The sequence below is a fragment of the Staurois parvus genome, unplaced genomic scaffold (assembly GCF_062004578.1).
Source record: "Staurois parvus isolate SC_StPar_1 unplaced genomic scaffold, SC_StPar_1.0 ptg000453l, whole genome shotgun sequence".
Classification (NCBI taxonomy): Eukaryota; Metazoa; Chordata; class Amphibia; order Anura; family Ranidae; genus Staurois; species Staurois parvus.
In genome coordinates, this window is record NW_028318249.1 from 1,636,339 (window position 1) to 1,663,865 (window position 27,527).

Here is a 27,527-nt window from a genome sequence, read left to right on the forward strand (position 1 = left end):
ATAGAAGAACACAGTCTGCTGAACATAATACTACACAAATATTAGATGTTGCCATGGTTTAATTGCACATAACATGTAAATATTCACAGTGCAGGGAGGAAAAAGTATGTGAGGCCCTAGCTTAATGACTTCTCCCAGAGCTAATTGGAGCCAGAAGTGAGCCAACCTTGACTCGAAACAGTGTGATGATATTGGATGTGTTGCTGACAGCTGTCCTGCCCTTAAAAAACACACACCTGTTTTGCGTTTACTGGTTTCAAGAAGCACTGTCTGATGTGAACCATGCCTCGCAGAAAAGAGCTCTCAGAAGACCTACGATCAAGAATTGTTGACTTGCATGAAGCTGGAAAGGGTTACAAAAGTATCTCCAAAAGCCTTGATGTTCATGTGTCCATGGTAAGACAGACTGTCTACAAATGGAGAAAGTTTAGCACTGTTGCTACTCTCCCTAGGCGTGGTCGTCCTGTAAAAATGACTGCAAGAGCACAGCGCAGAATGCTGCATGAGGTAAAGAAGAATCCCAGAGTGTCAGCTAAAGACCTACAGAAATCTCTGGCACATGCTAACATTTTTGTTGACACATCTACAATAAGGAAAACATTAAACAAGAATGGAGTACATGGGAGGACACCACGGAGGAAGCCATTGCTGTCCAAAAAGAATATTGCAGCACGTTTGAAGTTTGCAAAAGAGCACCTGGATGTTCCACAGCACTACTGGCAAAATATACTGTGGACAGATGAAACCAAGATTGAGTTGTTTGGGAAGAACACACAACACTATGTGTGGAGAAAAAAAGGCACAGCCCACCAACATCAAAACCTCATCCCCACTGTAAAACATGGTGGAGGGAGCATCATGGTTTGGGGCTGCTTTGCTGCCTCAGGGCCTGGACGGATTGTTGTCATTGATGGGAAAATGAATTCCAGAGTTTATCAAGACATTTTGCAGGAAAACGTACGACCATCTGTCCGCCAACTGAAGCTCCGCAGAGGATGGGTGATGCAACAGGACAATGACCCAAAGCATACAAGTAATTCAACAAAACAATGGCTGCAACAGCACAGAATTCGCCTTCTGGAGTGGCCCAGTCAGAGTCCTGACCTCAACCCGATTAAAATGCTGTGGCATGACCTTAAGAGAATGATTCACACCAGACATCCCAAGAATATTGGTACACTGAAACAGTTTTGTGAAGAGGAGTGGTCCAAAATTACTCCAGATCGTTGTGCAAGTCTGATCTGCAACTACAGGAAACATTTGGTTGAGGTTATTGCTGCCAAAGGAGGGTCAACCAGTTATTAAGTCCAAAGTTTCACATACTTTTTCCTCCCTGCACTGTGAATGTTTACATGTTATGTGCAATTAAACCATGGCAACATCTAATGTTTGTGTAGTATTATGTTCAGCAGACTGTGTTCTTCTATTGTTGTGACTTAGATGACGTTCAGAGCACATTTTATGCCCAATTCATGCAAAACTCCACGTAATCCCAAGGGGTTCACATACTTTTTCTTGCAACTGTATATATATATACATATACACACACACACACACACACACACTATATACATATATATACACACACACACACACACACATGCATGAAAAGCTCTGTGTAAATTGCCAGCACTATATAAGTACCTGTAATAAATAAAATGATTTAGCATGTTAACTTGACGAAGGGAAGGGGGGTGCAGGTGCTTGCTGGCCACTGGTTGCTGCAGACTTTAGCTGTGCAATCTACTGATTAGTTGCTTGACTGCACTCTAATACAGTGATCAGCAGATAGCAAAACTAAAGTCTGCAGCACTCAGTGGCCATCAGAGAGGAGAATACATGTCTACATGGATGTCTGAGATGCATTCTTCCATTTAAAGATCAAGGAAGGGTGCTGTAATGTTTTCAGGAGCCTGCTGGCTTACCAACCACACTCAATCTTACTACAAAGACCAAAGAATGATGCCACTGGATCTCACAATAGCTATGTAATAAAAATAGAATGATTTAATTAAAAAAAAAAAGTATTTGCATGCTGAGTGGTGGTGGTGGTGGCTGTGTGTTCGATGTTGAAGATAATATATGCATGCATTAACCAAAGCCCATTACAGCTGCCTGTACTGGCAATGATCACGTCAGAGCTGCAAACTCAACAGAAATGCAAGGGCAGCTTTGCAGGGGGGTCATATCTGACACATCTACAGTATGTAGATACTCTGACGCAACTCAAACCACGAGTGGAATACATTTAAATTCCCGCTGTACTTGCCCCGATACTTATGCCAAAACTCATAGCTTCCCCAGTAAAGTGGACCTGTCACTTATGTTCCGGGGGCATTTGTGAAACTGCAGCAAGTCGGCTTCATCTGGCTCTTTCCTCCCAGCCTGACAGTCCCTGCGCCACTCCTTTCATTCATTCATTTATTCACTCAGGGTAGTGTGAATGCAAATTTGGTCTGCCAAGGAATGTCCACTCCTTCAACTGAAATCCACCAATCAACGCATTTTGATATTTACATAACTCCTCCCACTTCTTGCATCAGGGCGGAAGGCTCTTGAGAGAAGCCCAATTTTCACAGCTATAAGCTTTCTCTGCCATCAACCATTTTTGATCTTCATTGTTGTTGTTGTTGATCTTCAGGGCTGATGTCAATCACTGTACTGCTGTTCCTGAGCGCTATATTAAAGAACACATCTCCAGCATCCCTTTAGACGTGTTGGTCTGCTGACCACTGGGTACTGTAGACATAAGCAGTGCAAGCTGCTGATCAGTTGCTTGACTGCGTTCCATGTCTGTAATCAAGTAACTCATCAGCAGATTATGTGCTGGTTTGCTGACCTTTGGGTGCTGCAGACATTAGGTGTGCAAGCTGCTGATCAGTTGCTTGACTGCGTTCCATGTCTGTAATCAAGTAACTTATCAGCAGATTGCACAGATTAAAGTAGAATTCCAGCCTAAGCCTAACTTTTATTAAAATGTCCCCTCCCTGCTCCTAAAACCTATGCTAACCTGTGTAAAATAGATGTGTATACTTACCTATTTTCAACCCACATTGGTCTGGTCACCTGAACTCCCCTGTGTAAATCAGAAGTGGCTGCAGGTGAGAGGAGAGAGTGCTTAACAGCGGCTGGGAACTCCAGAAGTGGTGACGTCAACTATAGGCTACAACATGTTGTCAGAACTCCCTCCTCTCTCCTGCAGCTGCTGCTGACTGAAACAGGGGATCCGGATCACATAACTGGACCAAAGCGGGCTGAAAATCGGTACATTTCTTTACACAGGTTAGTCAGCGTGCGTCTTAGGAGAGGGGAGGGGACATTTTTAGTACTTGTTAGGTTAAAACTGGAATTCTACTTTAAGTCTGCACCACCCAGTGACCAGTAAAGATGCACATCTAAAGCGATGCCAGATGCCAGAGATGTGTTCTTTTACGCTGATGTTTACAAAAACTGGCCTGCCTTCCAACAAACTCGATATTATGACGAAAGACCAGAGGAGAGACCCAGTAATGACTTCACTGGGTGTAAAATGGGGCATTTCTATATATTTGATTGAAACATTTTACAAGTTAATACTACCCACATCCTCATACAAAATCACAAAATGTAAAGAGCAAATTCTGGATGCAAAGTGCAATGAGGAATACTCACCATACCGTTTTTACGATGGTAATAGCTGAGAACCGGGAATCTCCCACCTTGCCGAAAGGCAGCTACTTTCCGCAGTGATTCATCATCGATAGATTTGGGTACGATGACGATGGGAGGGTATGACGGGCACACAGAGAAATCTTTATTCACGTAGCTCAGCCGCCATTCATCGGTCTGTAAGAGAACACACGTTTATAGTGTGGCACTGCACCAACCCACCTACAAACCGTTTTCCTGATCTTTTCCAGCTATGGAAGGAAGCCAAAGCCTTAGACACTACGAACACACATGCAGCACTTCAGATATTTATGGAGAACTCCCTATCACGTAAACGCACCAGAAAAATACACTATATGGCTAGAAGTATGTTGACCTCCCTACAAATGACGGAGTTCAAGTGATTCCAGTGGAGGGTGTTGTTAATAATACATCATAGAAAGACTCTGTAGACAATTATGCTCTTCCAACCTTGTGGTAACAGAGTGCCCTTGTGAGATTTTATCTTGTATCTTATTACTCCAGACTAGACAAATTAGTACATACCAGCTCTTATATTTTTATGACTCCAAGGGAGAGTTGGGAATAAAATAAAAAAAAAAAAACCCCACAAAAATACTTGTCTACCTCTCAAACAAACACTCACTAGTTCCCATAAACGCAGATCAGGGTGTCTGCTGGCTATTACAATCATTAGGTAGCAGATTATGATGTCTAGACATCTCAGTTAGAGAAGGTGATATTAATTTTGGACTGAGCTTGAACTTACCTGTCCTCTGGAAGGCGCCTCTATGTTCTGGGTCAAATGATCTGAACCCTGCACTAGGTAAGTGGTGTAAAGCAGCTCTGCATTCCAGGTTTCCTTCCAGCCTTAATTCATGATGAAGATTCTGGCCATGGTCCTTGTCAGCAGTGCCTTTATTCATGATGAAGGCTCTGGCCACGGTCCATGTCAGCAGAGCTTTTATTCATGATGAAGACTCTGGCCACGGTCCATGTCAGCAGAGCTTTTATTCATGATGAAGACTCTGGCCATGGTCCATGTCAGCAGAGCTTTTATTCATGATGAAGACTCTGGCCATGGTCCATGTCAGCAGTGCCTTTATTCATGATAAAGACTCTGGCCATGGTCCATGTCAGCAGAGCTTTTATTCATGATGAAGGCTCTGGCCATGGTCCATGTCAGCAGTGCCTTTATTCATGATGAAGATTCTGGCCACGGACCACGTCAGCAGAGCTTTTATTCATGATGAAGACTCTGGCCACGGTCCATGTCAGCAGAGCTTTTATTCATGATGAAGACTCTGGCCATGGTCCATGTCAGCAGTGCCTTTATTCATGATGAAGATTCTGGCCACGGACCACGTCAGCAGAGCTTTTATTCATGATGAAGACTCTGGCCACGGTCCACGTCAGCAGAGCTTTTAATCATGATTATTTTTAAATGTCAGCAGATAGTGTTTAGATCCTTGTCTGAACCCACGTGAGCAAGCACACCAGACAGCAGTCACCTGTACGGGGCCAATCAAAAGCCCAGGCATTCCTCGCACTGTAGTCAGACTTGTACACGTCCCTTTTATATGTGTGGCTGCAGGAACAGAATGTTCTGGCCAGCAGATAATTGGCCCAGTACAGGTGGTGGGCTCACTCGGGTGGGTTCATACTAGGATCCAAGCACTCCCAAGATCATCCCAAATCCAAAAACTAACATTTTATACGTTACAACTTATCATTCCTTACATATGGTGGCTCTGTTTTTTTTCTCTTTATTTTCACCTGGTGATCCTTCCAGTAACACTCTTCCTGTCCTAGGGTGACAACCCTTTCCCACACCATCTGTGTAGGTGCAGCATTGCCACCCTAGGACAAAAAGTGTGTTAGGCCTAATGAACACCTTCCCTCTCCTTTTCACAGCATAGGGTGGAGGCAGCCTGTAGTCCACAGAAGTGATGCAACATTTATACAGATATCATTTTATTTCACGTGGAGCCATAATGGCACTGGATTTCTGGCAGGATCAAGAGGTATTATCTGTACTTGCTGAAATGTTCTTAGACAGAAAAAGAAAACTAATGCCAAAACATCTAAGGACTAGCAAGCTGAAATATATAAAATTTGTATTTCCATGGATTAGTACAGGGTGCAGCAACATAACTTCTTTTTTGAAATGCGTGCCATTCAGGTTGTAGCGGCCATAGCAGGGCGGGAGTGGTCTCAGGCGACAGGCGTAGTTCTAAAGTTTTTGTTCTCTTCCAGGTCAGTCATCATCATGCGTTGGAACAGTGAGCAGCGTGCGTTTGCCGTAGAGGCCTACTTTTCGAACTGATTTTCTGTGATCGCAACCCAACGCGCCTTCCGACATCGCTTCAATGTAGCCCCGTTGGGCCGTGTCCTGGACCGGAAATCAATTGTTACGTGGGTCACTACGTTCAGACAAACCGCGAGTACGACAAGACGAAGAGCTAGAGTCCCTCGACCCATCAGATAACCTGAGAACATCGAAGCAGTGAGAGCTTCAATCTTGCGATCCCCGCAGCGTTCTGCGCACAAACATGCATCTGCCCTTGGACTTTCGGATGGTTCAGTGAGGCGAATTCTTCACGATGACCTTCATTACCATCCGTACAAGTTGGTGATTGTGCAGGAACTCTCCGAACGCGACTTCAATTCTCGGAGGAACGCATGTGAGGCAGTACTCGAAAATGTCCCTGAGGACGCAATTGTTTTTTACAGTGATGAAGCCCATTTTCACTTGACTGGATGCGTCAACAAACAGAACATGCACTACTGGGCCGACACCAATCCTCGAGAATTGCATCAAAGGCCTTTGCATTCATCTAAAGTCACAGTGTGGTGTGCAATTGCCTCAGCTGGGATTATTGGTCCCTGGTTCTTTGAAGAAAATGAGGTCACAGTGACAGTGAATTCAGACCGGTATGTAAACATGTTGGAGGAATTTGTTTTTCCACGACTTGATGAATTGGACTTAGGGGACATTTGGTTCCAACAGGACGGAGCAACGGCTCACACTTCAAGAGCATCAATGGCTGTTTTAAGGGAACACTTCCCGGAGCACCTCATCTCAATAAGGGGAGATTTGGAGTGGCCAGCCCGCTCCCCCGATTTGGCCCCTTGCGACTTTTTTTTGTGGGGTTTTTTGAAATCCCGCGTTTATGTAAACCGTCCAAGGACCCTACAAGACCTGAAGGCCAACATCCGTGCAGAATTTGCCAACATACCCGCTGCTATGCTGGAAAGGGTCATGAAAAACGCCAGAAATCGGCTTATTCAGTGTATGGACATTGGGGGGCGTCACCTACCTGATATGATTTTCAAAACTGTGTAAAACAGAACTTTAGATATGTACCTACATTATTAAAGACAATAAAAACAATTCTGATTCATAAAATGGGTTTTATTGCGTTTTGAAAAAAGGAAGTTATGTTGCCGCACCCTGTATTATTAGTATTATTTATAATAGAAGAGGTATGTCAGGGTTCTGGAGTAATCTGAAGGTCATAGTTTACAGTGGCTACATGGCCAGGTTTAGGGGCTCCCTAGAGAGCAAGTAAGGTATTTTACAAGAAGCAATGGACAATCAAGATTGTAAAGAAGATAAGCCTCTCTTTCATCTTGTCTTAAACTATTTTTCAACTAGCTATTACACCAACCATAAAGATAAACCCGCAACTCACAAAAAGGTAGTAGTTGTTGGTCACATTCAACTGGACTTCTGAAATGCTGAAGATATTTTGTAGCTTCTGAAGGCGTTTTGTAGCTTTTCTGAAACAATTCTTCAGTTCTGATGAGTGTCAGGAGGCTATCCCAACATTTATATCCACTGAAAATGTTTTGTAGCTTTTCCGAAACAATTCTTCAGTTTTGACGAGTGTCAAGAGGATACCCCAACGTTCATATCCACTGAAGATGTTTCGTAGCTTCTCCGAAACAATTCTTCAGTTCTGAGGAGTGTCAGGAAGCTATCCCAACATTGATATCCACTGAAGACGTTTTGTAGTTTCTCCAAAACAATTCTTCAGTTCTGATGAGTGTCAGGAGGCTATCCCAACATTTATATCCACTGAAAATGTTTTGTAGCTTTTCCGAAACAATTCTTCAGTTTTGACGAGTGTCAAGAGGATACCCCAACGTTCATATCCACTGAAGATGTTTCGTAGCTTCTCCGAAACAATTCTTCAGTTCTGAGGAGTGTCAGGAAGCTATCCCAACATTGATATCCACTGAAGACGTTTTGTAGTTTCTCCAAAACAATTTTTCAGTTCTGATGAGTGTCAAGAAGATATCCCAACATTTACATGGCTGAAGGTGTGAACCATTGTCAAAACAGCAGGGAATCAAAAGTCCCAACAACTTTGTACATGCAGTGCGGTGTAGTGAGGAATACAATACATTGGGGATGCAAAACAACCCCTCAGTGAACCAAATGCCCAACATAGGAGGGCAAATTCTACAAACCAAGACTCAGCAGTCTTCCTACGTGATGAAAATGAACATTCTTTTGAGGACATCTAGTTTGGAAGAGGTCATCTATATTAAACTGGTACAACCATTTCTGAACACGGTGGAGGCCTTCAACACCATTTGTCTTCCACATACAAGACCAGTTTAACATCAATGCACAACTTCATGTAAATTGAAGGATTAGCACCTGGACAGACTTCCTAAAACTAAGGATGGGATTATGGAACTAGAACATGGTGGTCCCACAACTTTCACACATCCCATCCTGTTCCTGAACAACTACATCTGCCTTTCCATGGTGATTAGTGGCTGTGTTACCTCTGTGGATATCAATGCTGGGGTATCTGACCAACACTCAGAAACAATGTGGAGAATTTACAAACGTCTTCAGAACAAATCCAGCTGAATGTGACCAAGTGTTACTAGATGTGCCATGACCTGGATAAATGAGAACCTTCATAAAAGAGAAGTACTTTTGAGCTGAGGAGTTAAATTCTTGTTCAGGCACCGGTAGTGGTTTGGATAAGCTACAAAACGTCTTCAAAATGACAGAACAAGTCTAGTTGATTTGATAAAGCACAACTAGATATACCATAAAATAGATAAATGAGAATCTTCCTAGACAATATAAGTACCTCTGAGCTGAGAAGTTCGAATTCTTGTTCAGGCAGGAAAGCATGCCATCCGTCTTCAGTGACCTCGAACATTGGCCGGTAGAAGAACGGGTACATCAGGGAGATGGTGTCCAGAGTGGATAAGGCCTAGAGAGAGCACAGCGCACATATGACCAATTAATAGTCAAACAACCTACCACATCGTATATATGTATTGGGGGGGGGGGGGGGTAGGTCTTCACCTCAATAGAACTAGCGATGTTGATACATTCATCCATCCCTGTGATCTCCAGTTGGATTATGCGCAAGTCCTTGCATTTTATGGTGATGGTCCCAGAAGAGCCGACGAACCTGTAAAATAACAAATATTCGTCTTTGGCCTCAACAATAGTGTCATGTATATTAAAGATATCATCAGAATTCACTTAAGCTTTCCATGCCTTCAAAGGAGGAGGTAATCATGCCCACATCCCAGGGAGGTCCTAAAGTGGGCCCTATTTATATATATATATATATTGGAGAGAATGTCCCTTACATTGGTGGTCAGTGGGAAGAATGTCTCTTACATTGGTAATCAGTGGGAAGAATGTTCCTTACATTGGTGATCAGTGGGAAGAATGTTCCTTACATTGGTGGTCAGTGGGAAGAATGTCCCTTACATTGGTGATCAGTGGGAAGAATGTCCCTTACATTGGTGATCAGTGGGAAGAATGTTCCTTACATTGGTGATCAGTGGGAAGAATGTCCCTTACATTGGTGATCAGTGGGAAGAATGTCCCTTACATTGGTGATCAGTGGGAAGAATGTTCCTTACATTGGTGATCAGTGGGAAGAATGTTCCTTACATTGGTGGTCAGTGGGAAGAATGCTCCTTACATTGGTGATCAGTGGGAAGAATGTCCCTTACATTGGTGATCAGTGGGAAGAATGTCCCTTACATTGGTGATCAGTGGGAAGAATGTTCCTTACATTGGTGATCAGTGGGAAGAATGCTCCTCACATTGGTGATCAGTGGGAAGAATGCTCCTTACATTGGTGATCAGTGGGAAGAATGTCCCTTACATTGGTGATCAGTGGGAAGAATGTTCCTTACATTGGTGATCAGTGGGAAGAATGTTCCTTACATTGGTGATCAGTGGGAAGAATGTTCCTTACATTGGTGATCAGTGGGAAGAATGTTCCTTACATTGGTGATCAGTGGGAAGAATGCTCCTCACATTGGTGATCAGTGGGAAGAATGCTCCTTACATTGGTGATCAGTGGGAAGAATGTCCCTTACATTGGTGATCAGTGGGAAGAATGTTCCTTACATTGGTGATCAGTGGGAAGAATGTTCCTTACATTGGTGATCAGTGGGAAGAATGTTCCTTACATTGGTGATCAGTGGGAAGAATGTTCCTTGCATTAATAGTGCACAGTGGGATGTGTCATTTACGACACACTGGCACCACTCCCTTCACAGGGCACAACAGAGACCAGAATATAATGCAGCCACTGTTGTGAAGGAGCTCTTGGGCCTGAAGTTTTAAACCCCCAAGCAGTGTATACACAGAGACCTTGGAAAATAAAATGATGAGTTACACATTTTTAGGTCACCGGTTATTAGTGCACATGTTCATCGAACCCATATTTTCAGTATAAAATAAACCAAAATTAATTTTGATGTACATACAATATGATACCTAATTTTTTTCTGAAATATAAAAGATGGGGTTGTGTCGAGTAAATAGATACCAAACACATCCAAGCTTAAACTGCCTGTGAAACAGCGAAACCCTGATACCACAAAATGTCCATAAATAACAATGATCAGATGCTGTCACTATCAAATCACCACAACAGCAATCCTCAAAATCCATATAGGACATTCAGTCTTCATATGCTCTCACCAGATTCCTCTGACAATCAAGCGTTGGGTACAAATACATCCTCCTCTCCTCCACTCTTTTCCTGGCTTCTCTTCTGCTTGTGCTCCCAAATAAAGGAAAACAAATATAGTGTAGTATGTCTTCAATCTTCAACTGTGCTCAATCTCTGAGAATATAGGGTATTCCGAATATTGTGCTCTTCACCAATCACCATTAATAATATATACTCTTACCTTCCTCCACAAACTTCATGCAAAACATCAATATAAGTGTCTTCTCCATTAATCCAACGTGTGTCAGTGACCATCAACCTTAGATATCACACCAACAGGAGTGCTCCATTATTCCCCTTCAGGTCATGCACCCTACCCTCTATACCAGAGTTCCTCCAGAGGTCCGTAGGGGTTCCTTGAGTAATCAGCAATTTTTGCCACTCAGGTAAGTTCCCACTGACACCATTAATCTTTTTAGCAATCTGTCATTCTTCCCACTGACCACCAATGTAAGGAACATTCTTCCCACTGACCACCAATGTAAGGAGCATTCTTCCCACTGATCACCAATGTAAGAGACATTCTTCCCACTGATCACTAATGTAAGGGACATTCTTCCCACTGATCACCAATGTAAGGGGCATTCTTCCCACTGATCACCAATGTAAGGAACATTCTTCCCACTGATCACCAATGTAAGGAACATTCTTCCCACTGATCACCAATGTAAGGAACATTCTTCCCACTGACCACCAATGTAAGGAACATTCTTCCCACTGATCACCAATGTAAGGGCCATTCTTCCCACTGACCACCAATGTAAGGGACATTCTTCCCACTGATCACCAATGTAAGGGACATTCTTCCCACTGATCACCAATGTAAGGAGAATTTTTCCCACTGATCACCAATGTAAGGAGCATTCTTCACACTGATCACCAATGTAAGGAGAATTTTTCCCACTGATCACCAATGTAAGAGACATTCTTCCCACTGATCACCAATGTAAGAGACATTCTTCCCACTCATCACCAATGTAAGGAGTATTCTTCACACTGATCACCAATGTAAGGTACATTCTTCCAACTGACTACCAATGTAAGGGACATTCTTCCCACTGATCACCAATGTAAGGGACATTCTTCCAACTGATCACCAATGTAAGGGACATTCTTCCCACTGGTCACCAATGTAAGGGACATTCTTCCCACTGGTCACCAATGTAAGGGACATTCTTCCCACTGGTCACCAATGTAAGGGACATTCTTCCCACTGATCACCAATGTAAGGGACATTCTTCCCACTGATCACCAATGTAAGAGACATTCTTCCCACTGATCACCAATGTAAGAGACATTCTTCCCACTGATCACCAATGTAAGGGACATTCTTCCCACTGATCACCAATGTAAGGAACATTCTTCCCACTGATCACCAATGTAAGGAGCATTCTTCCCACTGATCACCAATGTAAGGTACATTCTTCCCACTGATCACCAATGTAAGGAACATTCTTCCCACTGATCACCAATGTAAGGAGCATTCTTCCCACTGATCACCAATGTAAGGGACATTCTTCCCACTGATCACCAATGTAAGGAACATTCTTTCCACTGATCACCAATGTAAGAAGCATTCTTCCCAATGATCACCAATGTAAGGAACATTCTTCTCACTGATCACCAATCTAAGGGACATTCTTCCCACTAATCACCAATCTAAGGGACATTCTTCCCACTGATCACCAACGTAAGGAGCATTCTTCCCACTGACCACCAACGTAAGGAGCATTCTTCCCACTGACCACCAACGTAAGGTACATTCTTCCCACTGATCACCAATGTAAGGGACATTCTTCCCACTGATCATCAATGTAAGGGACATTCTTCCCACTGATCACCAAGGTAAGGGACATTCTTCTCAGTGATCACCAGTGTAAGGGACATTCTTCCCACTGATCACCAATGTAAGGAAAATTCTTCCCACTGATCACCAATGTAAGGGACATTCTTCCCACTGATCACCAATGTAAGGAACATTCTTCCCACTGATCACCAATGTAAGGGACATTCTTCCCACTGATCACCAATGTAAGGGACATTCTTCCCACTGATCTCCAATGTAAGGAACATTCTTCTCACTGATCACCAATCTAAGGGACATTCTTTTCACTGATCATCAATGTAAGGGACATTCTTCCCACTGATCACCAAGGTAAGGGACATTCTTCTCAGTGATCACCAGTGTAAGGGACATTCTTCCCACTGATCACCAATGTAAGGAACATTCTTCCCACTGATCACCAATGTAAGGGACATTCTTCCCACTGATCACCAATGTAAGGGACATTCTTCCCACTGATCACTAATGTAAGGAGCATTCTTCCCACTGATCACCAATGTAAGGGACATTCTTCCCACTGATCACCAATGTAAGGGGCATTCTTCCCACTGACCATCACAGTAATGTATCATGAAGTGTAGATATAGTCATTTTTAGCAGGGGTTCCCTGAGACCTGAAAGTTAGGTCAATGGTTCCTCTGTATTGAAAGGGTTGAGAAAGGCTGTTCTATACATTGCATATATATGCCTTCTTAATCATTTCCGTGCCTCACTAAAATTCTACACTTTGACTTCTTGTTACTTCCGCGCTCACAACAGGTGTATTAAAAATAAATATCCATAGTGCAGCAGTACAATAAAAACTGCTCTTTTATTGAAGAGTATATGCCTACATGAATTCTGATATTGAAATGCCTTCTCTAAAATGGCCGATGCGATATTTCCGGTGTGCGTCTGATGTAACTTCCTGTTGACGCGTTTCATCACATTGACTTCCTCATAGGCCGTGAACGCCAGACGCAGCTAGATCCTCGCTTTGTATAGAGTTCAACACTGCTCATACTGGAGACCTCAATGGCCATTTTAATTATTAAAACGTATTACACATATCAACCCCAGTCTGCATTCCATATCTATGATGCACAATATATAAAATGACAATAATGACTAATAATAAACCATTATTAAAATATTAATGACTAATAAACAACCATAAATAAACACCAAAATACATCCATGATCGGTATCGCCTCTCTGGCTCCCCTACAGGAGACCTACGGACAGTATCACCAGGCAGGACGGCGGTATCCTTAATGCAGTGCCCTCAGCACCATATATTCTACTACCATGGAGTATGCTCCTAAAAATTCCCCAATCAAAACCCATAAAATAATTAAATGGAAGACAATATAACTTTAATTTCTAAAATACATAGAGTTAGGCCCATATATATTTGGACACAGGCACAATTTTAGATTTTTTCAGGTATTTACCAAAACATAGTTAGTCTGGCTGAAAAAAGACAAAAGTCCATCCAGTTCAACCATTAAAAAAAAAAAAAAAAAGTTATAATCCTATACCCACAGTTGATCCAGAGGAAGGCAGAAAAAACCAGCAAAGCATGAGCCAATTTGCTCCTGCAGGGAAAAAAATTCCTTCCTGATCCCCCGAGAGGCAATCGGATAATCCCTGGATCAACTTTACCTATAAATGTTAGTGTTGAAGAAACCTTTCTGTGTTTGGAGATTACATTTCTTTTCCTCCAAATGTAAAGAGTGCCCCCTTGTCCTCTGTGATGACCTCAGGCTGAATAATGCTACACCGAGTTCTACAAACATATTGGGCAGCACAGTGGCTAAGTGGTTAGCACTTCCGCCTGGCAGTACTAGAGTCGCTGGTTCAAATCCCAACCATGGCATCACCAAATGTTCTCCCTGTGCCTGCGTGGGTTTCCACTGGTTTCCTCCCATACACCAAAGACACACTGGTAGGTTAATTGGCTCCTGTCTAAATTGTCCCTAGTATGTGTATGTATGAATGTGAGTTAGGGACCTTAGATTGTACCCCCCTTGAGGGTTAGGGACTGATGTGAATGTACAATATATATGTAAAGTGCTGTGTACATTGATGGCGCTATATAAGTACCTGAAATAAATATTCAAGCTATAGTTATATAATGGATATGGGATGAAAGTGCACACTCTCAGAATTAATTTGAGGGTACGTACATCCAAATTGGAGGAAGGGTTTAGAAATTACAGCTCTTAAGAGTAGCCATCCCCTCTACTGACCCAAAAAAGATAACACCTTCCCTTTTCCTTACAGAGCCCAAATGATGACCCCCCCCCATGGTCCTAGAAAATTGCTCCCCCCATAGACATCTCGCCCCCCCCCTCCCAAAGATTAAGAGGATGACCCCCCCCCCGCAAATAGACATCTCCTCCTCCCCATAGACCCAGAAGTTGGCCGCCACCACCACCCCAATATACATCTCTTCCACCCATAGATCCAGATGATGCCCCTCCCCAATAGACATCCCCTCCCCCCACAGACCCATATGATAACCACTCCCCCGATATGATGACCCCTCCCCCCAATAGACATCCCCTACCCCATATGATGACCCCCTCCCTCATATGACTCCTCCCTTAATAGACATCCCCTCCCCCAATATGATGATCGATGACCCTTATAGACACCCTCTCCCCCCATCTCCAGCAGCGACGAGCTCTCACCTCTTCTCTATGGAGTCAATGTTGGAGTGGAGCAGCCAGAGCTCCTCACTGTTGTCCTGTCTGGAGCTCAGGATCAGATGGTGACCCGTCAGACACAGGGTCCCGCCCACTGCCGGGTGGAAGGGTCGGTGCAGGACCACCTTGTCCACCCGGGGGGTCTTGATGAGCTCAGCGAACTCCATAGCGGACACCGACGCAGCCTTGTCACCGTCCTCTCATCACCGGGACCGGAGAACAGCCCAGACCGCGGAACCAGCAATGCGCATGCGCTGCCTCTCCCACAAAAGCGCGCTCCCGACACTGCTTGACAGCTGATCAGTGCCCGTCTCCTGCAGCGTGCACGCTCCCGCGTCTGTTGAACCTATAGCGCATGCGTGAAAGGTCAAGTCCTTCTCCCCTGTGCACATGCGTGAACTGTCCTGCGATTAGCTCCCTACGGTGCGCATGCGCAATACAAAGACTAATGAGAGAGCTCAGTCTCTACAAAGTTGTACTGTTTGTTTCAGATGGAATCTTTTTATGAATTTTGGTCATCGATCGGGGTTTCTATGGTGACCTCAGTGTTGATGGTTTTTATAGGTGGCAAGCGGAGAGTTATTCCCAGACTGTTGCCGGTAGGTGGCGCTGCTGTCCAACCTGTGCTGCTAGTAACGTCATGGGTTGTAGCTCCCAGTCAAGCGGAATATGGATGCCTTCTGTGGGGGCACTAAATAAAAGTGCATGTTCGTTTTTGGCCTAATTCTTACATAATCCCATAGACCCAAGACCCCTCCCCTCATATAGACTACCCTTCCCCCCATAGACCCAGGAGATGACCCCTCCCCTCAAAGACTACCATTCCCCCCATAGACCAAGGAGATGACCCCCTCCCCTCATAAAGACTACCATTCCCCCATAGACCCAGGAGATGACCCCTCCCCTCATAAAGACTACTATAGACCCAGGAGATGACCCCTCCCCTCATATAGACTACCCTTCCCCCCATAGACCCAGGAGAGACCCCTACCCTCATATAGACTACCCTTCCCCCCATAGACCAAGGAGATGACCCCTCCCCTCATAAAGACTACCATTCCCCCATAGACCCAGGAGAGACCCCTACCCTCATATAGACCACCCTTCCCCCATAGACCCAGGAGATGACTCCTCCCCTCATAGACTACCCTTCCCCCCATAGACCAAGGAGATGACCCCTCCCCTCATAAAGACTACCATTCCCCCATAGACCAAGGAGATGACCCCTCCCCTCATATAGACTACCATTCCCCCATAGACCCAGGAGAGACCCCTCCCCTCATATAGACTACCCTTCCCCCCATAGTCCCAGGAGATGACCCCTCCCCTCATAAAGACTACCATTCCCCCATAGACCCAGGAGATGACCCCTCCCCTCATAAAGACTACCATTCCCCCATAGACCCAGGAGATGACCCCTCCCCTCATAAAGACTACCATTCCCCCATAGACCAAGGAGATGACCCCTCCCCTCATATAGACTACCATTCCCCCATAGACCCAGGAGAGACCCCTCCCCTCATATAGACTACCCTTCCCCTCATAGACCCAGGAGATGACCCCTCCCCTCATAAAGACTGCCTTTCCCCCCATTGACTCAGGAGATGACCCCTCCCCTCATAAAGACTACCATAGACCCAGGAGATAACCTCTCCCCTCATATAGACTACCCTTCCCCCCATAGACCCAGGAGAGACCCCTCCTCTCATGTAGACTACAGTTCCCCCCATAGACCCAGGAGATGACCCCTCCCCTCATGAAGACTACCATTAACCCATAGACCCAGGAGAGACCCCTCCCCTCATATAGACTACACTTCCCCCATAGACCAAGGAGATGACCCCTCCCCTCATAAAGACCACCCTTCCCCCCATAGACCAAGGAGATGACCCCTCCCCTCATAAAGACTACCATTCCCCCATAGACCCAGGAGAGACCCCTACCCTCATATAGACTACCCTACCCCCCATAGACCAAGGAGATGACCCCTCCCCTCATAAAGACTACCATTCCCCCATAGACCCAGGAGAGACCCCCCCCCCTCATATAGACTACCCTTCCCCCCATAAACCCAGGAGATGACCCCTCCCCTCATAAAGACTACCATAGACCCAGGAGATGACCCCTCCCCTCATATAGACTACCCTTCCCCCCATAGACCCAGGAGATGACTCCTCCCCTCATAAAGACTACCATAGACCCAGGAGATGACCCCTCCCCTCATATAGACTACCATTCCCCCCATAGACCCAGGAGATGACCCCTCCCCTCATAAAGACTACCATAGACCCAGGATATGACCCCTCCCCTCATATAGACTACCCTTCCCCCCCATAGACCCAGGAGATGACCCCTCCCCTCATAAAGACTACCATAGACCCAGGAGATGACCCCTCCCCTCATATAGACTACCCTTCCCCCCCATAGACCAAGGAGATGACCCCTCCCCTCATAAAGACCAGCCTTCCCCCCATAGACTCAGGAGATGACCCCTCCCCTCATAAAGACTACTCTTCCCCCCATAGACCCAGGAGATGACCCCTCCCCTCATGAAGACTGCCATTAACCCATAGACCCAGGAGAGACCCCTCCCCTTATATAGACTACCCTTCCCCCCATAGACCAAGGAGATGACCCCTCCCCTCATAAAGACCACCCTTCCCCCCATAGACTCAGGAGATGACCCCTCACCTCATAAAGACTACCATTCCCCCATAGACCCAGGAGAGACCCCTCCCCTCATATAGACTACCCTTCCCCCCATAAACCCAGGAGATGACCCCTCCCCTCATAAAGACTACCATAGACCCAGGAGATGACCCCTCCCCTCATATAGACTACCCTTCCCCTCATAGACCCAGGAGATGACCCCTCCCCTCATAAAGACTACTATAGACCCAGGAGATGACCCCTCCCCTCATATAGACTACCCTTCCCCCCATAGACCCAGGAGATGACCCCTCCCCTCATAAAGACTACCATAGACCCAGGATATGACCCCTCCCCTCATATAGACTACCCTTCCCCCCCATAGACCCAGGAGATGACCCTCCCCTCATAAAGACTACCATAGACCCAGGAGATGACCCCTCCCCTCATATAGACTACCCTTCCCCCCCCATAGACCCAGGAGATGACCCCTCCCCTCATAAAGACCCCCCTTCCCCCCCATGGACCCAGGAGATGACCCCTCCCCTCATATAGACTACCCTTGCCCCCATAGACTCAGGAGATGACCCCTCCCCTCATAAAGACTACTCTTCCCCCCATAGACTCAGGAGATGACCCCTCCCCTCATATAGACTACCCTTCCCCCCATAGACCAAGGAGATGACCCCTCCCCTCATAAAGACTACCATTCCCCCATAGACCCAGGAGATGACCCCTCCCCTCATATAGACTACCCTTGCCCTCCATAGACCAAGGAGATGACCCCTCCCCTCATAGAGACTGCCCTTCCCCCCATAGATTCAGGAGATGACCCCTCCCCTCATAAAGACTACCATAGACCCAGGAGATGACCCCTCCCCTCATAAAGACTACCCTTGCCCCCCATAGACCCAGGAGATGACCCCTCCCCTCATAAAGACTTCCTTTCCCCCCATAGACTCAGGAGATGACCCCTCCCCTCATAAAGACTACCATAGACCCAGGAGATGACCCCTCCCCTCATATAGACTACCCTTCCCCCCCATAGACCAAGGAGATGACCCCTCCTCTCATAAAGACCACCCTTCCCCCCATAGACCCAGGAGAGACCCCTCCTCTCATATAGACTACCCTTCCCCCCCATAGACCCAGGAGATGACCCCTCCCCTCATAAAGACTGCCCTTCCCCCCATAGACTCAGGAGATGACCCCTCCCCTCATAAAGACTACCATAGACCCAGGAGATGACTCCTCCCCTCATATAGACTACCCTTCCCCCCCATAGACCAAGGAGATGACCCCTCCTCTCATAAAGACCACCCTTCCCCCCATAGACCCAGGAGAGACCCCTCCTCTCATATAGACTACCCTTCCCCCCATAGACCAAGGAGATGACCCCTCCCCTCATAAAGACCACCCTTCCCCCCATAGACTCAGGAGATGACCCCTCCCCTCATAAAGACTACTCTTCCCCCCATAGACCCAGGAGATGACCCCTCCCCTCATAAAGACTACCATTCCCCCATAGACCCAGGAGAGACCCCTCCCCTCATATAGACTACCGTTCCCCCCATAAACCCAGGAGATGACCCCTCCCCTCATAAAGACTACCATAGACCCAGGAGATGACCCCTCCCCTCATATAGACTACCCTTCCCCCTATAGACCCAGGAGATGACCCCTCCCCTCATAAAGACTACCATAGACCCAGGATATGACCCCTCCCCTCATAAAGACCACCCTTCCCCCCATGGACCCAGGAGATGACCCCTCCCCTCATATAGACTACCCTTCCCCCCATAGACCCAGGAGATGACCCCTCCCCTCATAAAGACTACCATTCCCCCATACACCCAGGAGATGACCCCTCCTCTCATAAAGACTACCCTTCCCCCCCCATAGACCCAGGAGATGACCCCTCCTCTCAAAAAGACTACCCTTCCCCCCATAGACCCAGGAGATGACCCTTCCCCACACTTAGACCCCATATAGAGACACAAGATGACCTCTCCCCCCCAGTAGAACCAGGAGATGACCCCTCCCCTCATATAGACTACCATTCCCCCCATAGACCCAGGAGATGACCATTTCCCCACACTTTGATCCCCCACCATAGACCCAGATGATGACCTCTCCCCAGTAGAACCAGGAAGTGAACCAACCCCTCATATAGACTACCCTTCCTCCATAGACCCAGGGGATGCCCCTTCTCCACATTTAGACCCCCCCATAGACCCAGATGATGACCTCTCTCCCCAGTAGAACCAGGAGATGACCCCTCCCCTCATATAGACTACCCTTCCCCCCCCATAGACCCAGGAGATGAGCCCTTCCCCACACTTAGACCTTCCTCCCCAAAGACCCAGATGATGACCTCTCCCCCCAGTAGAACCAGGAGATGACCCCTCCCATCATATAGACTACCCTTCCTCCCATGGACCCAGGAGATGACCCCTCCCCCCATAGACCCCCAATAAATCCAGATGATTGCCCATCCCTCATGGACCCAGATGATTACGCTTCCCCCACAGACCTCCTGGTGGATCCAAGAGAGGACCCCTCTCCTGACATAGACTTCCCCCCCATAGACCCAAGAGATGACCCCTCCCCCATAGACCCAAGAGATGACCCATTTCTTCACACAGATTCCCTGTCCCCCCATTGGATGCAGGAGATGAACCCTCCCCCTGTAGACTCAGATGAAAGGATGGGTCATCTCTTAGGTCCATGAGGAGGTCTGTAGAGGGAGGAGTCACTCCCTCTACAGACCTCCTCATGGACCCAACAGATGACCCCTCCTTTCACATAGGCTTCCTCTTTCCCCCATAGACCCAGAAGATGACCCTCCCCCCCATAAACTCCGATGATGACACCTCCCCCAACAGACCCCTCCTCTCCCCATGAACCCAGGATATGATCCCTCCCACTACTTAGATCTCTCCATGCCCAGTGGAACCAGGAGATGACCCTTTCTCTTCTTAGACCTCCCCATGCCCTATGGATCCAGAAGATTATCAATGCCCCTATAAACCTATATGATGACCCCCCTCCCCATAGACCCAGGGGTTGACCTCACCCCCATTGACCCCCCATTTAATACCAGATGTGACCTCTCCACCATCGACCCAGATGAGGGCTTCCTCTCCCCATAGACCCAGGCGATGACGTCTCCCGTCACATTGACCTCACCTTCCCCATGGACCCAGGAGATGACCCCTCTCCCCCATAGACCCCCCCCATAAACCCAAATGTTACCCCTCTCCCATAAACCCAAATGATGACTCCCCCCACAGACCTTCCCTCTTGCAATGGACTCAAGAGATGACCCCTCTCCTCACATTGACTGCCCTCCCCCCATAGACCGAAGAGAAGAAATGACCCCTCCCTTCATATAGGCTTTCTCCACTCCATGAACCTAGCAGATGACCCTTTCTCCCCTTAGACCCTCATAAACCCAGATGATGACCCTTTCCCCTTAGGCCCAGATGATGACATCTCCCCCAACAGACCTCCCCTCTCCCCATGGATCTAGAATATGACCCCTCCCATCACTTAGACCTCTCCATGCCCTATGGAGGAGAGGACCCTTTCCCTGCTTAGAGTTCCCCACACCCTATGGCTCCAGGAGATGACCCACTCCCAACAGACCCAGGAGATTACCCCTCCCCTCATATTTTTCATAAATAGACTCCATAGGCTGAAACCATACAGTGTCTTACTTCTGCAGTGTGTCACCCTTGCTGGTGCTGTAGCTGCCTAGATGCTGGTAAGTTGATAGTCCTATCATTGAAAATCTGGAGGTTGTAGATGATCTTTAAATGGATGCACACTGCTAGTGATCAGTATGTCATAGCCGAACTGGTGATCATTCTGATTGGTCCTTGATCCTCAAATGGTTGGAACTGGAGCTCTCAGTGACCGCTAAAGACCGAGAACAGTGTTGACTCTTAGTCCTAGCTGGCTTTCAGCATGCAAACTATACCGATGTGGGCCCTCTGGCTATACTGAAGGGGATACCCAATAATGAGAAGAGGTAACTTTACCTGAGAAATGTAGGTTGACGGCCAGTTCATGGTAGAACAGGGCAATCAGGGATAGGTGAGACCTGGGATCTGGATATGCTGAGAAGGAGCTATACTGGAGAACACTGGAAGAGGAAGGTCCTGGAAAGAGGATTAGGATCACTCAGGAACAGATAAGACTTAAGAGGATAGTCCCACAGGATCCCCCAGGGGCCAACAGGTGTTTACTAGGGACCCCCTCATGGAGGTTTGGGCTTCACTGGATGCTGATCCCAGGTTGTGACCTTTGGATTTCACCCTGCTCTAATTTAATTACCACAGACCATGAGTCAGAGGTTACTGATAACAGTTCAGAGGTCAGGGCTGGCTGTGGACACAGATGGTCAGGTACAAGCCAAACATAAGATCAGGATGGGTAACAGACATGAATAACCAGGCTCAAGCCAGGTCAGGCTAGGCAGCAGACACAGACAACCAGTAACAAGCCAGAGGTCAGACAGGCAGCAGACAAAGATGTTCAGGAGCAAGCCAGAGGTCAGAATAAGCAATAGACATGGACAATTAGGAGCAAGCCAGGGGTCAGGATAGGCAGCAGACATGGATACCCAGGAGCAAAGCAGAGGTCAGAGTTGGCAGCAGACATGGATAACCAGGAACAAGCCAGAGGCCAGGATGGGCAGCAGAGACATGTGGTGAGGTGCAAGCCAGAGGTTAGGATGGGCAGTAGACACAGACAACCAGTAACAAGCCAGAGGTCAAACAGGAAGCAGACACAGATTGCCAGGAGCAGGCCAGAGGTCAGGATAGGCATTAGACATTGGTAATCAGGAGCAAGTCAGATGTCAGGATGGGATGCAGACATGGATAACAAGGAAAAAGCCAGACGTCAGGATGGGATGCAGACATGGTTAACCAGGAAAAAGCCAGACGTCAAAATAGGCAGTAGACACAGATGGTATGTAACAAGCCAAAGATGAAAGATGGGCAGCAGACACCAATAACCAGGAACAAGCCAGAGGTCAGGAAGGGATAAACACGAATAACCAAAAACAAGGCAGAAGATAGAACAGGCAGAAGACACTGATAGGCAAGAACAAGCTAGAGGTCAAGGAAGGTAGCAAACACAAATAGGCAGTAACAAGCCAGAGGTCAGGATGAATGGCTGTAACAGAGAGGAGGTGGCTCAGAATGTTGATGACCAGAGAAAAAGAACCAGAACAAAGTACCAAAGCAATCTCAGAAATGAAGACATGCCAAAGGTCAGGGCAGGCAGTGGACAAGAGTGGTCAGATACAGGTCTGAGGTCCATAATTAAGAGATGGGAACTTTGGGGATTCTGGAACTCTGGAACACTGGACCTGAAGACACAGGGGGACACTGGAGGCACAGAGTGCAGGGGTTACTAGAGACAGAGGGGTCAAAGCTTTATGGGAGCATTGAGATGCTAGGAACACAGGGGTGAGGGTTGGTCTCTTGCTGAACTGGGGTGTTTGAAACACAGAAGTGGGGAATAACAGAGTCTCTAGGGTCACAGGAATGCTCTGGATCACCCGGAAACACTGGACCATGTGCCTGCAGATAGAAACACAAGCCACTGCTCAGGCACCAGATGGCATTTTGAGCACAGTTTAAATAGAGAGATTGGGAGGCTGGAGGGGAAGTGGGAAAGAAAGCAAGCTATATTAATCAGCAGGTGCGATGAGATGATGCCTATAACTTCCAGATTAGGCACCAAATTGGCCGCAAAACTAACCTATGGCACACACCAACCCTACTGTGAAGCATGGGGGTGGATCTGTTTTGAGGTTGTGTGTGAACTACAGTAGCACAGGAGATTTAGTTTAAATTGATGGAAGGATCAATGGAGCATATTACCAGAAAATACAGGAAGACAATTTGTGATCATTAGCCCAGAAGTTGGGCCTGGGGAATACGTGGACTTTCCAACATGACAAGAAGTTGGGTATGTGGAATACGTGGACTTTTCCAACATGACAATGATCCTATATATAGGGCCAAGTCAATGCTTCTGTGTCTCCAGAAGAAAATAGTGAAGGTTGTAGAGTGGTCACCATAATAATGCATCTGAGCCACTTTGGGGGGATCTTTACCTTCCTCTGGATCCTCAGAGCAATGATTCCTAACACAGATCTCAAAGAACTTAAAATATTGATAAATTTGTTCAATGTTGGCACCTTATCTGGGACTCCCTGAGATGGAAATAAGAAGCAAAATAGAATTTTAGTTGTCCTTTAAAGAGTAACTTAACCCCCCTCACAGGTTAATTTTATTGTTTACCCCTTCTTACCTTATGATTTATCACACACCGGGTTCCCACACCACCATCCTTTTCTCTGACATCATCTGGAGGCCAGCTGTCTCTTCCAGGTCCTAACAGCCAGCACCCTGATGAGCTCCATTGCACATGCTCAGTGTTGTACAACCCTGAAGCCTCCTGAGATGTGTGACGTGACGTGAGTATCCCAACAATAAAGCCAGAATGCACATTATGCATCTCACCATTAAAATGGCTCCAATGCTGTGTACAGTATGCATGGTACCATACCGGGATAACCAAAAATGGTGCCGCCATCATGCATGCCTGTGGTTCCTAAGTTTCCCCAAAGACGCTAACTGGTGTCTGGAGAAGGATGGGCCCCCAAAAACGGAGAATACTGGAGATTGGCAGCGGTACTTGTGCTCCATTTCACTTTCTTTTCTGACACCTGTGTGCAGTCACTGGTTTGGGGAAGACGTAAGAAAATGGGGGATGTGCATGCATGTACTTAGGGTCCATTTACACTGCAATGTGTGTGTTGGGAGCAGGTCAGTGGGCATGGACATGCTGCGTTGAGTTGCATTGCGTTTTAACAGAATCTACAGCATGGCCGAGGCACCAAACGTGCTGGGCTGCTATTTCTGCCTGTGTGTTGACCGGCATTAAGTATTCGTTGCATTGAAAAAAAGTACTTGTACATATCAGGATAATATCAACTGCTCCCATACAAATACCTCGTTTTTTGAAGGTCCTTGAACTAGAGTGAATAAAAAAAAATGTGCCAATGCATTTGGTGTGAAAGGGTCCTAAATCAAAGCATTTCTGAAGCTTCCAAACGGACGATTAATACAAAACTGTTAGGTACAGACTTTGAGTCTCTCACAGAATGCTAGAGAATTCATGGTGGAGGCACACTGCACCAAGATGTCATAGAAACATAGAAGATGGATGGCAGAAAAAGACCCCTGGTGCATCTATTTTGCTCCTAACATGCACGACCCTGCTCACTGCCTCGGCATCTTGGCACTTGCTGCAACTGTACCACCATGCATATTTGAACTACCATGCATTTTGGCAGTTGCCGATCCTGCACCAACATGCATGCTCACACTTACCGCATTGCACCACCATGCATGCTCACACTTACCGCATTGCGCCACCATGCATGCTAACACTTACCGCATTGCACCACCATGCATGCTCACACTTACCACATTGCGCCACCATGCATGCTCGCACTTACCGCATTGCGCCACCATGCATGCTCGCACTTGCCACCACTGCACTGCTATGCACATTTGTACTAGCCACTACTGTGACAACATGCACAGTTGCACTTGCCACCACTGCACCTCAATACACAATCATACTTTCTGCCACTGCACCTCCATGTACGTTCACGTTTGTGACCACTGCACCACCATGCGTATTTGCATTCGCTGCTACTACACATTCACACTTGCCACCACTTCACCACTATGCATGTTCGCATTTGCTGCCACTGCACGTCCACACTTGACACCACTGCTCTACCATGCATGTTCACACTTGCCGCCACTGCACGTCCGCACTTGCCACCATTGCTCTACCATGCATGTTCGCACTTGCCGCCACTGCATGTCTGCACTTGCCACCACTGCTTCACTATGCATGTTCGCACTTGCCACCACTGCTCTACCATGCATGTTCGCACTTGCCGCCATTGCACGTCCGCACTTGCCACCATTGCTCTACCATGTATGTTCGCACTTGCCACCACAGCACGTCCGCACTTGACACCACTGCTCTACCATGTATGTTCGCACTTGCCACCACTGCTCTACCATGCATGTTCGCACTTGCCGCCATTGCACGTCCGCACTTGCCACCATTGCTCTACCATGTATGTTCGCACTTGCCACCACAGCACGTCCGCACTTGACACCACTGCTCTACCATGCATGTTCGCACTTGCTTCCACTGCACGTCCGCACTTGCCACTACTGCTCCACCATGCATGTTCGCACTTGCCGCCACTGCATGTCCGCACTTGCCACCAGTGCTCCACCATGCATGTTCGCACTTGCTGCCACTGCACGTCCGCACTTGCCACTACTGCTCCACCATGCATGTTCACACTTGCCATCACTGCATGTCTGCACTTGCCACCACAGCTCCACCATTCATGTTCGCACTTGCCGCCACTGCATGTTTGCACTTGCCACCACAGCTCCACCATTCATGTTCGCACTTGCCGCCACTGCATGTCTGCACTTGCCACCACTGCTCCACCATGCATGTTCACACTTGCAACCACTGCATATCCGCACTTGCCACCAATGCTCCACCATGCATGTTCACACTTGCCATCACTGCATGTCTGCACTTGCCACCACTGCTCCACCATGCATGTTTCCACTTGAGACCACTCCAACACCATGTATGTTCACACTTGCCACCTCACCATCATGCATGGTAGCACTTGCTGCTATTGCACCACCATGTACATTCACACTTGCCATCACTGCACCATCGTGTACATGTTCACATGCTGCTACTGCACCACCATGAATGTTCACACTTGCCACCACTGCATGTCCACACTTGCCACCACTGTGCCACCATGCAAGTTCACACTTGCCACCACTGCATGTCCACACTTGCCACCACTGTGCCACCATGCAAGTTCACACTTGCCACCACTGCGCCGCAATGCATATTTGCACTTTCCGCCTCTGCAAGGTCATACATGTCCACACTTGCCGCCTCTGCAAGGTCATACATGTCCACACTTGCCGCCTCTGGAAGGTCATACATGTCCACACTTGCTGCCACTGCACCATCAAAATATAACCCTGATGAGGTTGCTTTGTGTTTTCTGTAATGTGTTCAACGAGGTAACGGAATTCAGTTATTTTTAGTCATTGGAGCATATTGTGTTTGTTGGTTCATTCTGGTAACTGAGAAGAGTTCACAAACTTTTACTTGCAACTGTGAAAAAAGGTAACATGTTTATCTCAATGTATCTCATCCAGCAAAAGCGTCACGGTAAATAGTGCGTTGAAATAAATAACTGTTCAGCCTGTATGCATCTTTCTGTCGGCTCTCCAGAACAAGACTAATAGACCTATTTATCACGCTTTGTGACTTGCCGTTAAGTGGGAACGGTCGTCCCAGGTGATCCATTTTGAATACATGTCATAATATCTGTTTTGAGGGAATTTACTATTGATTTGTACAAGGATGTATGTACTGTGGTGGGAACCTGATGGAACCAAGAGTCTGCTGCCTGAGCTGTTAAAGAATGAGTGTACCCAAAATATATATATTCGGTTAAAGCAAAAAAAAAGAATGGATAAGCAATTGTTGGGATTCTTAATGAACCTTATCTGATCCAGACTT

The 27,527-nt window shown here is 46.8% G+C and overlaps 1 protein-coding gene and 1 long non-coding RNA gene across 2 annotated transcripts in view; one reads left to right on the forward strand and one right to left on the reverse strand.

Annotated features, from left to right (window-relative positions):
- LOC149453067 (uncharacterized) overlaps positions 1–7,015 on the forward strand; it is a 61,011-nt gene extending 53,996 nt beyond the window's left edge. The window contains exon 3 of the long non-coding RNA XR_016314738.1: positions 5,905–7,015. This is a non-coding gene — a long non-coding RNA (uncharacterized LOC149453067). The remainder of the gene's footprint in view (positions 1–5,904) is intronic.
- MTMR9 (myotubularin related protein 9) overlaps positions 1–15,465 on the reverse strand; it is a 39,421-nt gene extending 23,956 nt beyond the window's left edge. Inside the window, exons 1-4 of the mRNA XM_089688751.1 lie at positions 15,183–15,465; positions 8,987–9,095; positions 8,766–8,891; positions 3,652–3,825 (exon numbers count right to left, since the gene is read on the reverse strand). Coding sequence (XP_089544877.1) covers positions 3,652–3,825; positions 8,766–8,891; positions 8,987–9,095; positions 15,183–15,364 — 591 coding nt within the window. The 5' untranslated portion in view covers positions 15,365–15,465. The remainder of the gene's footprint in view (positions 1–3,651; positions 3,826–8,765; positions 8,892–8,986; positions 9,096–15,182) is intronic.
- Between the last annotated feature and the right edge of the window lie 12,062 nt (positions 15,466–27,527).